General features: G+C 34.3%; 1 protein-coding gene across 2 annotated transcripts; it reads right to left on the reverse strand.

The window, feature by feature from the left end:
• Window positions 1-88: 88 nt before the first annotated feature.
• LOC136218605 (translation initiation factor IF-2, chloroplastic) lies at window positions 89-13094 on the reverse strand. Of its 2 annotated transcripts, XM_066005592.1 has the most exons (13): window positions 12954-13094; window positions 11210-12744; window positions 11052-11084; window positions 10714-10827; window positions 10390-10539; window positions 10158-10256; window positions 10002-10064; window positions 9023-9178; window positions 8850-8915; window positions 8106-8342; window positions 5699-5974; window positions 3541-3729; window positions 89-583 (listed from the first exon to the last, which is right to left on the reverse strand). In XM_066005592.1, exons 2-13 carry the CDS (start codon window positions 12737-12739, stop codon window positions 422-424), a joined length of 3075 nt encoding a protein of 1024 aa, XP_065861664.1. In that variant the 5' UTR covers window positions 12740-12744; window positions 12954-13094; the 3' UTR covers window positions 89-421. The 2 variants fall into 2 exon arrangements, with proteins under 2 accessions (XP_065861664.1, XP_065861663.1); XM_066005591.1 differs by having other exon boundaries at window positions 11210-13094.
• Window positions 13095-14606: the final 1512 nt, after the last annotated feature.

Genomic DNA, 14606 nt, shown 5'->3' on the forward strand with positions numbered 1-14606 from the left:
CTCCAATTTATAAATAAAGATAATATCGTTTCTTACTATTGAAAGTATATTTACACTAGAAACAAATTTGGACCTTATCCCTCTTGACTGATCAAAATGTTACAAGAACCTTGGAATCATTAAAAAATAAATAAAAGTATTTCCTTCTCTGATAGAGATTGGCACATAATTCTGAGGAACTTTTATGAATGTTCCTTTACATAAAAGAAAGCAAAGATGAGGTGTAAATTTTATAAGCACTATATACAAACAAACAGCATACAACAAATGAACAAAATGATAGCAACTGCAAGCTTACAGTGCCACACCCCCATAAATAAATATATGCATTTCTCCTGCTACCTTCTCTGCTGTTAGGACTTATAATATTTTGCTTCCATCTGGAAAACCAATTCCCTAGTTGCAAAACCACATCTTCATCTTACACGTTAATCCCTGCTTCTTCCAGGGCAGCTGTCATTGAAGCTGATGCCTCTTCTAGGGTTCGCTTCTTCTCCACTGTTCTGAATGCCTCAATAGTATCTCCTTCCTCCCAATTGTCATAGTCTTCCAACCCTATACCACATTCTAGTCCAACATTTACCTGCCACAGGATTAAATGATTTCATTTTTAAATACTAAGTGCCACTACTTCATGGTTTGCCAACCAGATTTCCAGCTCTGTGCTACAATCTATATCTTTAATATGTTGTAAGGGTATCATACACAAAATTTGTCGAAATTAAGCATCAATAATACAAAGAGAAATATGAAAACACACACACACACACACAAACACTAATTACTGAAACTTAAAGAGCTGTCTCAAGGCAAGGAAAGACTTAAAGGAACTGTCTCGTGATTCTCTCAGCAAGGTTGCCTCAACCCAGGTGATAGGCAAAGAAAAGCTTGGAAATATTTTAACTTCTTTTTAGAATTTTAAATACTTTTTCAGAAGGGAACATCATTAATCAAAGGGCTTTGGGAAAGCAATGTATAATTTTAGGGGGTAAATTTCATCAATCGTATACAACCTTTGTCCTATTTCACACTTTGGTGTACAACCTTCATTTTGTCACACTAAAATGTACCACCTTATAGGTGACCTCCCACTATGGTGTACAACAGGTAAAAATGACCGGTCAACCCGAAGTCAACATGCCACATCAACATTTTTCATCCTAATAGTGGGACCCACAAACTATAAAAAAATTAATTTGATCATTTTGTCTCTTTTACCCTTATCCCCATCTCTTCATCTTCTTCCCTCAAATTTCTTTCTCTCTCTCTTCAAATTTCCTTCTCTCTCTCTCCATTTATTTTCTGCAAATACTTTCTCTCTCTAACTTTCCTTTTCTCCCTCAAAATTTCAGCAGCAGTTGGGTTGCTTCGTTTCAAATAAGATTATGATCTGATCTGTTCTGATAACACATTTAATACATGTACATACAATATTGGGAAATATTTAAGATCTATGAATTGATGGAGGACACTCAGTTCATTTTTAGCAATGGACCACAATCCTCCGACGACAATACTCGTCGGCCATAACCAGATGGATTCAAGATTATACCGTTTATCTCCACCTGAGGTATCTTCCTTTTTAAAATAACACTAATTTAATGTTAATCCTTGATCAAAACACCTTAATCCGTGTGATATAATATTATTGAGTATTGACATTGCATTACTAATAGGTTATTAATGATACGCAGGATTTGGAATTAGGAAGATTGTTGGTGAGAACTATTCCTGTATACAATAATATATAAGCTAATGATGAAATATTGGTGGTGACTAAAGGAAAGACATGGATCAGTGTCACGATTTTTCATAATTTGTGATGAACTATATTCATTATGAAGAATATATATGGATGGTTCAAAATAATACTCCATACCAAGGAGATAGAAGGGAAAGGCATTTCGAAAGAAGACAACAAGTTATGAGCACCAACAGCAGCTCCAGATTTAATCTGCAATTTCGGATGTTTAATACCAAAAACATCGAATCTGGAAAAAAATCAGTTATAATAGAGTTATATTAGAGTTGGGTTGTCTTTTTATTACATAGAGAGATTAAAAGCTTTTAGAGAGAGAGAAGAGTTAGAGAGAGAAATGGAAAGAGAGAGGGATGAGATACATAAAATAAAGGAAGAGAGTGAGTGGGTTCTATTTTTTTTCAATTTGGAAGGGATGAGGGTATTTTAGTAATTCCATATTAGGGGTGTTGATTTTTGACTTTTAAAGTGGTCAAAATGATGATGTGGCAATGTTGACTTGCATTGACCGGTCATTTTTACCGGCTGTACACTTTAGTGGGAGGTCACCAGAAAGTTGTACACTTTAGTGTGAAAAAAATTTGGTTGTACACCAAAGTGTGAAAACAGGTAAAGGTTGTAAACCACGTATGTAATTTACCCTAATTTTAGGTAATAAACAATGATTTGGTTTTGCAAAACTTTTCCAAAGCATATTCAACTTAGTAAAGATAAAAGGAGGCATATGAAGAGTCAGCACATTGCAAAATATTAATTGGGGAAAGACGATAAAAAAAAAAAAAAAAAAAAAAAAAAAAAAAAAAAGTCTCTTTAAGAAAAAAGAGACTGCGGAAAATGCTGCCCTTGTGTACCAGAAACTACAAGCTTCTGTAAACAAGAAGAAGAAAATCGATTAGAAAAGGATTCTACTTGAAGAAAATCGAAGCAAATTTGAGAACTCAATTTTTTCTTATTTTTCACTTTGTGGTTTGTTTTCTTTTGCTTGTTTTGGGTCTTAAATAAAATATTAATTATGATTTATGTAATTCTATATTCATTTTATGAAACCTCAATGCTGTTTTTGTATATGTATGTACCCTCTTCTAAGTAGCATTATTTTGCTTGGCGAGCGCCTAGGTTGGTGCCTAACATCTTGAGCAATTTGAAGTCTCATTGACTTAAGGATGCCAAGCGCTATTAATTACACCAATAGAACATTAAGCTACACAACAGTATCTCACAGCTCCATGGCAGCACCACAAATATCAACAAAAACAAAAAATGCACAATGCTCCACAAAATTATAAAACAGAGCAATGGCATGTTTGATAACACTCACATTCCAGCAATTTTGACTTATCAATAGGATAGGAATTATCCTAAGAACGAGGTAGTAATAACCAGCTGCTCCATTGGACACCAAACCCAACAGTTATTAAAGATTCTGCAATGCTTTTGCGATAAGATATTGGCATGGTTACAGCTGGTTAATACACATCCGATCCTATTATCAGATATCAGTTGTATTCAGGCTTCCATTGCATCACAATGTATTAGATTAACTGATTCTAACAATAACTGCAAGCATCTGTAAAAATAAGGAAATAATTACATTTTTATGCCTACATATAAATTTGCGTATCAAACCCTTTGCATAAATTAAATGTAAACAAATCTTTGCAAGGCAAGGAGGGCAGAAGATTGATACCAATACCAACTAAAAATAGAGCTTAAAAATATTTGAACAACCATAAACTTTATCCGGTAGAAAAAACAGAAATATAAGGGATCAAAGTCAATACCTCTTTGACAATTTCCTTAACTCGTCTCAAGGAATCAAGAACACCAGTGTGGACTATCTTCCGTTTTCGAACAACCTTAATCCCACAGCCTTTCTCTATTTTCCCATCTGTTACCATGCATCCCGCAACACGACCACTGCCACTGCTAAATACAGCACGAACTTCTGCTAAGCCAATTGTTTCTTGTTCCTATACATAGACATGCAACACTTGTAAGACTTCAATTATGGAATATTCACTGATCAAATTAGTATTTATTCCCTTGCCAAGAAGACTAATGGCTCATATCCATATGGTCTGATAATAGACAGTGATTTAAATAAGGAAGAAACAGTTGACTATGAGTGGAAGCATAAAATAACGATACAAAACAAATCCAATGCACAATGCTTTAAACTAACAAGGGTTTGCAGCAATCAAAATAATGCAGCATCGTATAAAACTGAAGTTTCTATTAGGAAGACAAGGATATTAGCATAAAGAAACTGCACTGAAATATAAGCATACTAATAATGAGGAAATGCTGAACAACATGGAGAGCCAAAGGGGAAAGAAATGGAAAATAAAAGAGAGAGAGAAAATTGTAATAACACTTTCTATATTCCTATACTCTGTACTCAAAGCTTTGATTATAAACCAGGCCAGGAAATGACAGGCAAACAGATCCTCTTGTACCTTTTGTTCTATTTAGAGCCACCATTATTAATTGATACCTATAATAATGGTACCCATCCAACTCTCTGGTGCATTCCAAAAATATTTAAAAATAGAGAAATTACTGAAATCCTCCAAATTTAGACATCATTGATGTCAAAAGCACGAGAGGCGCTAGCATAGGTGCCCGAAGGCCTCAGACCTCCCTAGGTGAGGCACCTTTAGTAAGGTGCTGCCTAGACAAGCACCACAACCCTGGCATAGAGAAGGCATGCTTTTGCAATTTTCTGATTATTTTTTTTTTTTTCTAATTTCCGATGCTATTTTTGCTAGGTGTCAAATATTAATATGAATTGGGCCTTTAACTACAAGCACCACAACCCTGGCATAGAGAAGGCATGCTTTTGCAATTTTCTGAGTTCTTTTCTAATTAAGGATGCTATTTTTGCTAGGTGTCAGATGTTAATATGAATTGGGCCTTTAACTATCAGCTTAAGCTTTTAGTAGGGAAGTAGAAAACATCAATAATCGGAAGGATTTTGGAAAGACAATATATGATTTAAGGAAATAATATCATACACATTGACTTCTGTTTCGTAAATATTATAGTTTTCAAAAGCTAAACATATTGAGGGAAATTGGGGTAACAGAAAAGAGTAAGATTACATAATATTGAGTGGGAACTATAACAGTTGTTTGTCTCTTTATATAGAAACAAAAATACGAGGAGAAAGACACACCAAAGACTGCAGACTTTGGCAAGAGAACTGTGGGACGAATGCAGTTTTACAAGAAACAAAAAAAAATTAAGGATAATAATAACAATAATAATAAACCTAGCTTTATTAGTAAGAAAGGAAGATCGTTTAGAAAAGAGTTCTTTTGAAGAAGACCACAGCAACAAGTTCAAGTCTTAATTCTTAGATTAAAAATGTAGACTTGTTAGCTTTGTTCTTTTTGTATATTTTCCTTGTTCCTTCTTTTTTTAATCTTCATACTTGAAAATGATTATCATCATAACTTACATTATTCTATATTTATTTTATTTATGTTTTTACCCTTTCTTTTTTTAAGTAGCGGCCTTAGTTCATTAATGCGCTAGGCTCATATATGCTAATGATATGCCAATTTAATGCAAACCATGTAACCAAGCAGTTTAACAAGGCAAGCATTAAAATAATCACCACAGAAGGTTGTAAAAAGGTTTGTCAAGTTATATTCCATAGAGTTTAAAGCTCAGGAAAAAGTAATGGTCCATCCAAAAACTCACCCTACCCCATATCTAATTTCTTCCCTTCCTCCACAAAGCTCATCATGAAAAAAAAAAGGTAGTATAGGGCAAAATAATTCGGTACACTGCAACTAATATTCAACCTATGCACCCAGTTTGATATTATAGAATAGGATATTACTCGAGGGGGGAAAAAGTTACTGGTTTTCCTAGGCTGTTAATAGAAAAAAAAAAAAAAAAAAGGAAAGAAAGGATAAATGCTTTTGAATTAACCTCAATAGGCTCCAGAAGTCCTTCCATTGCTTTTCGCACATCATCAATGAGTTCATAGATGACTCTGTATAGCCGAATCTCAACACCTTTATTGTCTGCATAACTCTTGACAGAACCTGGTGCTTTGACATTAAATCCTAAAATGATAGCTTCACTAGCTATGGCAAGATCAACATCACTTGCACTCACATCCCCAGTTGCTTGCAAGAGAAACTTCAAGGTCACATTAGCTTGAGGGAGCACATGTAAAGCTTGTCTGACAGCTTCAATAGATCCCTGCAGTGCAACGTATTTTGACAAAACCTCAGTGTAGTAGAGCATATTTACAGTCATTAGTATGATTACTAGTGGAATTGCATTTAATGTGAAGAAACTAATTCAATCTGTCATCAATAGATCTCATATTGCTTTCAAGATAGCCATCAAAAGTAAGATCTAAAGCATTTCCAACTCCTGGGAAAGGCTGTTGAGCCAGCAGTGTACATACAGGACAACTTATAGGTTGAAATCCAGTTTAAATTCTAAAAATCATGAAAAGCGGTCTAAGAAAAACTAGGAAAATTAGATTTTGATCTTCCAAGGATGTATATAATCCTAAATAAAACATTAGCAAATTTTCTATTTAAAGCCTCAAGAAGCTTAATTTGACGTATCATCAGGTCCCACCAATTGAAAACGACATTGAATTAAATATTTCTAAGACCACAAACAAGCTTCATAAAATGATTACTGATTTGTTTAAATAAACAATGATCTTTTCCAGCACAGAGATCCTAAAAAGCACTAAGAATGATTATGATTCCTGATATCCTCTCTGAAGAGTTGGCTACTCAGCATCTACCATGGGTACAATAATTTGTACAACCAAGCTATGTCCTCCCAGTCCTCTCCTATGAGGGAAAGGTAATCTAAAAAATCCAATGCCCACTCAGGAGATGGACCAAATTGAAAAAACATAATCGGTATGCCTATCAAATATTAATTTCAACTAATTAAACAATAATAAATAGGCAAGTATTATCTGTTGAACTAGAATTTGCAAACCAGTATGTAAATCAACTAATGTGAAAATAAAAGTAAGGCTTAATACATCAGTTGCCCCTTGAACTTGTCCAAAAAGCTTGATTGGCCCTCTGAACTTACATGGTGTCTTCTTGGCCCCCAAAACTTCCTTAAAGTGTCATGATTAAGTCCCTAAATCTATAAAACACCATAAAAGTGTAAAAAGTAGAAAGTTAATTTGTTTTAAAGATTTAGAATCACGAATTAGGTCTTTATTTTTTAAGTTTTGAATTTTTTTACAGCTTTAGATAAATTGAGATTCATAACACTTTAAACAAGTTTAAGGGGCAAGTTTTAAGGGGCAAATGGATCACTGTGAGCAAGTTTAGGGGGGCAATAGGTCACTCAAAACAAATCCAAGTGGCAAATAGGTTATTTTAAACAAGTTGAGAGGGCTAAAGAAACACTTTGTAAGTTTAGGGGGCCAATCAAGCTTTTGGGACAAGTTCAAGGGGCTCTTGATGTATTTAGCCTAAAAATAATAAATAAAAAAGACAACATTAGAGTCTAGACTATATTCAAATTTTCATACAAGAAGACAAAGTTTTACTAATCATGGAATTTTTATTTGTTCTTCTATAATATTGTTGTCTTCCTTCCAGTACAAATGGAAAAAGAATGATCCCAACAACCATATCTAACATAGGGTAAGTTGTTAAAAATCCCTAGACAGGATATAGTTCGGAGGTCACCGTTTCAAAATTCACTTTTAGTCCCTCAGAAAAATTCTGTTAGCAGATTATATAAACCTGCTGAATGAGATATACGGTATACCCATATAAAAGTTGTTTTAAAATGAACTCTAGTTTCCTTTCTTCTCTTTCTCTCTCCTAAAATTTTCATATTCACTAGAATTCATCCCTCCCTCTCTGCTGTCAAAAACTCCTATGACCCTAATTCTCTTTCAGCTATTGATCTGATATAGTCTTCTGACACCCTTGATGGCCTCCCAAATTAAAATTGGATCAAATATCATGGATTCAAATCATATATTATTGCTTTTCCAGGTTTTTGATCTATTTTCTTGTTGAATTAATATCTAAATATTGATACAGAAGGTGATGTGATGTGAGTGTTTACCTCGTGTAAATGCATGAGTATTTACCCATGCCAAATACTGAAAACCCGCAAAATCATTGGCCAGTTCAAGCTCATAAATTTTGGTTCTTACAGATTAAAACTTTGAACTAGCTTAGTATTTACGTTTGTCCAGGCTTATTTGTGTGTGCCGATCAAACTTTGGGAAGGAATCCCATGCCCAGCATGAGCTAAAAAGCCAGTGTAAGCATAAAAACCAACCCATTCCTCCAGTATATACTATTTATGTTGTAAGAAATATGCATACCTGTACGTCAACTTTCATAATTATATTCAACTGGTGCAAGTCAAGTCCAGACAGCTTTCCTGATGACATGGCCGATCCCAAGGAAGAAAGTGTGACCTTTCCATCACCAGCTTTTGCTGATATACGTTCATCCCGCAATGATATAGCACGTGCTTCTGCCTTTTCACGCGCAATATCTAGGGAGGAAACAACCTCAAATTCATCACCAGCGATTGGTACGTTACTCAATCCAATAACCTATTAAGTATTAAGTAAGGAAAGTTTAGAAAAGCAATTGAGAACCATGGGCGCAGAGCCATTTCGTTAGAGACATAAACCTGTATTAAAAAAAATGACAAGGAAAATTGAAAAGAATCTATAAAGTCAAATCAGAATAAAATTAAGCTGCAAAAACAAAAATAATCCAATTAACTCTCAACATAAAGCAAGAAAATGAGTAAAAGGAAAGGTTGTTATATCGTTATAATCATAATATAAGCAGAGTGTGAACGGTGTATAAGCAGTAACTTTAATAAATTAATACTGTTAACTTTTCTAAATAGACAGATTTAACAAATAAAAGTAGATAAGCAGACCAAATTATCTTAATTTAGTATTATGATCAACAATTAAAAGTTTCAATTTACCACATATCATTGAATTGTAGTAAGAGATTCTCCCAAAAACAAACTACAAGCCAAATCAACGATTATGCAGGCAGGTACATAAATAATAATATACAGAGAAAAGCAATAAATAACAAACCTGAACGGGAGTGGATGGGCCAGCCTCATCAACCCGATTTCCCCCATCATCAAATAAAGCTCGCACCTGATAAGGAATTTGAAGTCTCCAAGGTGGGTTAACTTTTCAAACTTAATTTGAACACATTAAGATGTAAAATTGATTTAAAGACAGCATCACTCCAATAAACCAACCTTTCCAAATGCTTCTCCACAAACCACTACATCCCCTCTTTTAAGTGTTCCCTTTTGTACAATAAATGTAGCAACAGATCCTTTAGATTTGTGCAGACCTGCCTCAATAACTGTACCCTTCGCATTTCTATGTGGATTAGCCTTCAACTCTTGTAACTGAAACAATCATTCAAAAGGTTAAAACACAAAGACGGTTGATAACTTATAATTTATAAGCAAGAAATACATGCAATTTATTCAGATGAGAAGATGAATAGATGCCCACAACTGTACTAAAATTTTCCGGCACGCACCTCTCATATCAAGGTTTTTTTTGTTAAATAAGAGAGAGAGAGAGAGGATCACAGATGTTGGATATCGTATAAGAATTTGGGTCAAGAAGATGGATGGGAATGCCTAAACCAAGCTATCATTAGGATACACCCTCCCAACACACTAAGAAGAGGTTGGGGAGTACTTTAAGAAACCATAGCATCGCACAAGCATCATTCTCCTTGTATTAGTGCAATGTGCCTATGTTAAATCTATGCTACAGCACTCCAATCATGGAGTTTTTTCAAAGGTATCACTAGAAATCCGATCATATTCATCAACAACACTGCAAGTATTTGTGATCACAAGTACATATCTATATGCGTTTAAATAGTTCTTGATGTTTCTACACTGCTCTGCTCATTAAAAAAAAATCATATTCAAAACTCAATACATTCTCACATCTACAATAGAAGATATCACTTTTAAACAGAAGGCTTTTCCTTCCTAAACAACTACTTCCAGCCACTAGTGGTATACATTTCCAGCTAAACTATTCTACCTAGAGACAGCACAAAGGTGAGAAAGATAGTTTGTCGCAACAAGATAAATTGGAAGTTCAACAATCCAAATCTCACAACCAAATGATTTGTAGACCTCAATCATATTGTCACATATACCCAGAATTTAAGAACCAATTAGCTGACAACTAGTTAAATTTACTAACCTCGGCAACAAGCATAATAGTTTCTAACAAATCGTCAACATTTTGCCCCTTGAGAGCACTGATCTGTTAAAGAAGGTAGAAAGAAGAAGCATCAATCTAACCGGAATAGAGCATAAAGTAATTATGCAAGAAAAATAAATGGGATAAATATCAAACCTTAACCATTGGGATGTCACCACCCCAATCTTCAGGCATGAGACCAAGAGAAGAAAGGTCTTGCATGACTCTTTCTGGATTAGCTCCATCTTTATCAATCTGGTGGCGTGGAAAAAAAATGCCAAAAAGAATTAGCAAGGCCTAGCTCCAGCACCAAACAAACCAAATGCAGTCTTAAGTGCAAGAAACTCTAATGTCATACAAAACAGAGGAGTCATTTTAGTTGCCATACCTTATTTATAGCAATAACAATGGGAACTCCAGCTGCTTTGGCATGAGCTATGGCCTCACTAGTTTGAGGACGAATTCCATCATCAGCTGCCACCACAATAATAGCAATATCTGTTACCCTGGCCCCACGAGCTCTCATAGCTCCAAATGCCTACATGAGCACATAGTACAGATGTCATTTAAAAGGCAAGTAAGTACAAGCATGGTACGGTTTACAGTTAACTAACACATAAAAAAAAGAGTCATAAGTTGCTTAAAAAGTGATCGATTCAGACCAGATAGTTCTAGCAACTACTACCAAGAGAATTATATTTTGGCAGCTTACCTCATGCCCAGGAGTATCAAGGAAAACACAAGGTCGCATCTTGCCATCAACAGGTACCAGAACTTTATATGCACCAATTCCTTGAGTAATCCCACCAGCTTCTGAGGCAGCAACCTGCGAATTATTTGCTGTTAAGTTTAATTCTGTGTTTATCATTGTAGAGCTGATCACACATAGATTCAAAGCCCACTTAATCAATAACAAGATTAAATGAATGATTTTTTTACTGGACTCGTTTTTATCAGTGAAATAAAATTTGCTAGGCCATGAAGGGCAGAATAACATAGAAAAAGTAGTAGTTAATATTCATCCAACAAGCTAAGAAAGTTGCTACATACCTTGCTTTTACGAATGTAATCCAGTAAGGTTGTCTGTGAAGCAAAAAGAACAGGGGAAGGTATTAGAAAAATCTTATACTTAGTAACTCAAAATAGAGTAAGGGACAGCAAGCCCCCGGAAGAAATAAGAGAAGAGATAGAGAACAATGGTGCTTCACCTTGCCATGATCTACATGCCCCATTATAGTAAGGACAGGAGGCCTCTCTTCCAGTTTTTCCAGATCCTCTTCGTCTAGAATTTCCCTTTTCCTTGCCATTTGTTCCAATCTAACAGGATCAGCTTCTATGACCTCAACATCATACTCCTTGCATATCATCTTTACTATGTCCTTATCCAAAGTCTGTACTCCATCAGGCCTAATCCCCTTTGAGTACAGAGATCCAAGAATTTCACCTTCATTGATGGCCAAGTTGTAGGCCAACTCCTCAATTGACATTCCATCTTCTGCAACCTCCAAAATTTCTACTTTGACTGGGGCTGCCTCTTTGGCAGCCTGAAGTCTAGCAGCCTTCCGACTAGCTTTACTCCATTTTCTCCCTTTCCTAGCTGCACCCGGAATAGAGACATTCAGCTCTGATGTCTCATCATCAGGAATTTCATCATCAACAATTCGTCTTCGCTGTCCTGTTGAAACTTTCTTCCTGTCTCTGAACCTTCCAGGGGCAGGGCCCTTTCCTGGTCTTGTGGGTGTCAAAACTGACTGAGCAATTAGAGGATCAACAACTGGCTTTTTCCGAGCAAACTTGTCAACTAGAATTGGTCCACTGTTTTTTTTAGCACTCAAATCAGCTGCATCAGTAACTGGTGGCTTTTGAGTCGCTCCCACATCCTTCAAGATAACAGGTTTCTTTATCGTGGGGGGAGGAGCTACACTTGGCTTCATCTGTAACTTGGGTTGAGGTCTCATTGGTGGCTGCAACGGTCTTACAGGAACACTAGGCTGATGTTCTGGCTTTGTCTCTTCCCTTGAAATAGGTTCTTTCACTAGTTTATTATTAATCTTAGGAGCTTCCTTCACAACTTTTTGCACAGCTGCCACAGTGTCTCCTTTCCGCCATACACTCTTCAAAGTCTTAGTTTTCTGAGTAGCAGCTGGACTCCCAGGTTTTGCCATTCTCGAATTAATAGCCAGGTTAGATGGTGTAATTTTATTTACATTTCTACTGTCTTTCCTATTATCACTAGAATTACCCAGTCCATTGGGTTTAGAAGTTCCAAGTTTTTCAGCTTTCTCCAACACCTCACCAAGAGACTCAATGACCTTATTCATCTCTTGTTCTTCATCATCATCACTATTATTAGAACTCCCAACATCCCTCGAAGGGTTCAAATCAACAGAGCTCATACCCAAAAGGGATTCACCTTTAGAAGGAGACTTTAACACAGGCTTAGGTGCAGGCTTAAGTAGGATTTCATTGTCAGCATCATCAGTACAGCTTGCTCTAAATGAACTATTACTAGAATCAAGGGATACTGCATTACCTTGTTCAGCAATGAAATCTGTAGTAGTAACTGAATATTTACAAACACAATGCCATCTCTTACCACTCCTAAGACTCCGTTTAGTTAAAGAAACTCTTCGAACAAGTGAATATGAAGACGAAGAAGAAGAAGACTCTGAAGAACTGGAAGTGGCTGCTCCCACACTTAAGCTTCCTAAGCTAATCAAAGAGGCCAAAGACGGCATGCTTCCTACAAGAACCACCATTGAACCCATCCAAATTAAACAAGTTATCTCTCCCTCAGTCCCACTCTATCCAAACAGGAAAACCCTCTATAATTCCATGCTTGAAGAAGGAAATTAAAGGAGAAAAAAAAAGTTCACAAATTCATGCCCTCGACTGTAAATCAATTGAAACTCAGACAGGAGAAGATGAAGTAGAAGGAATAGCAGAAGTTACCTCTCTTATAATGCAATTAGGCAAATAACCAATTGAGAATTGTTGGCAGAGAGAAGAAAGTGAGAAGGGAAGACGAGAGAAAGGTTTCTGTGGATGGCACGGAATTGGAGATATAAGCCAAAAATTGGCATTTGTGTGGTTGCTCTCTTCCTGTCTATATTTTCCATCTGATAAGGCTCCAACCCTTCCTATTTTTCCAAAAAAAAAAAAAAATACTTATTATCTTTTTTTTCTTTCGTTTTTACTTATACTAGTCGAAAACCCGTGCGATGCACGGGTATGAAACTTTTATATAATTTAGATAAATAAATAAATTGACATATTTACTTTTAAATAATTTTATATCATGGTATGAAAAAAAAATTATATGATGTATATTTAAAATTAATATATATTTTTTAATGATAATTCAAATTAAATTAATTTTAAAAATAATTGACTGTTTTTTTATAAAATTTTAACTAAAGATGAATGATTTATTTATTTTTACAAAATTCAATGATTTGTACTTTTTAGGAATTTTAATACATTTTCATATTTCAAATATTCTGTGAAACAATAATAATAAAATAGCAGATTAATTAACAAATATATTAGAATATAATAAAAAACCAAAAATTGAATTAAAGTATAATTAAAATTAAATATTATATTTACGATATAAAAGAATTACAATATAGGTTAAACAAAAATTGAATTAAACTACAATTAAAATTCAATATTATATCTACGATACAAAAGAATTACAATCTATGTTAAAATGGAAGCAACATCAATATATTATTCTATAAACTATTACAATAAATACTTTTCTAATGTTGCATATGAAGAAACTTTATCAATTCAATATGTTACATATAAAAAAAAATAAAATTCGTAAGAATTAGTCACAAATTCATCTTGATGATAATTATTTTGGTTGACGGAATTTCATGATCACCAAGTATTCGAATTCAATTATTCATTCTGCTACAATAACCCAATATATCTAATTGAATCAGTTTAAGATGATGATTTCTCCTATTTTCATCTTGTAATATCTCATCAAGACATTCGATCAATTTGTTCTTCATTCTTTCACTATATAGAATATCAGTCATACTCGCAGATATCACTTATTTGACTTCATTAATATTTTCTAATAATTATATATTATTGAATTTTGTAAGTAAGAAAAACAAACAAAAGAATTGAAAAAAAATGAAGGGACGAAAAAGACAATTAGGAGAGAACCATCTTCCACTCGGGTTTTTTTATTTTTGAAAATAAGAGAGAATGTCGAGACATAAGCGTATAAAGAGGAGAGTGAAAATATTTTTTGCCCATTAATTAAACATTTTGTTTTTTCTTAATAAAGTATTAAGTCCATAAATTAATTTTAGTTAAATAGAATTAAATCGCAATTGTAACCACTCAGTACAAAAAAAAACGTTTTATAATTAATATGTGAAATTAATTATATTAATTAGAATCATTATGTTCAACATTTGAGAATTTGAAGAGATTCAAATAATAATATTTTCTTAATTAATATTTTTCAATAATTTGTCCTATAATCATATTTCATTTTCATCTGTTAAAAACTCTTGAAATACTAACAATTTTGTACGAACCATAATATAATAGTTAAAAATTATATAAGCCAATGTTGCA

Source organism: Euphorbia lathyris, chromosome 2 (assembly GCF_963576675.1).
Source record: "Euphorbia lathyris chromosome 2, ddEupLath1.1, whole genome shotgun sequence".
Lineage (NCBI taxonomy): Eukaryota > Viridiplantae > Streptophyta > Magnoliopsida > Malpighiales > Euphorbiaceae > Euphorbia > Euphorbia lathyris.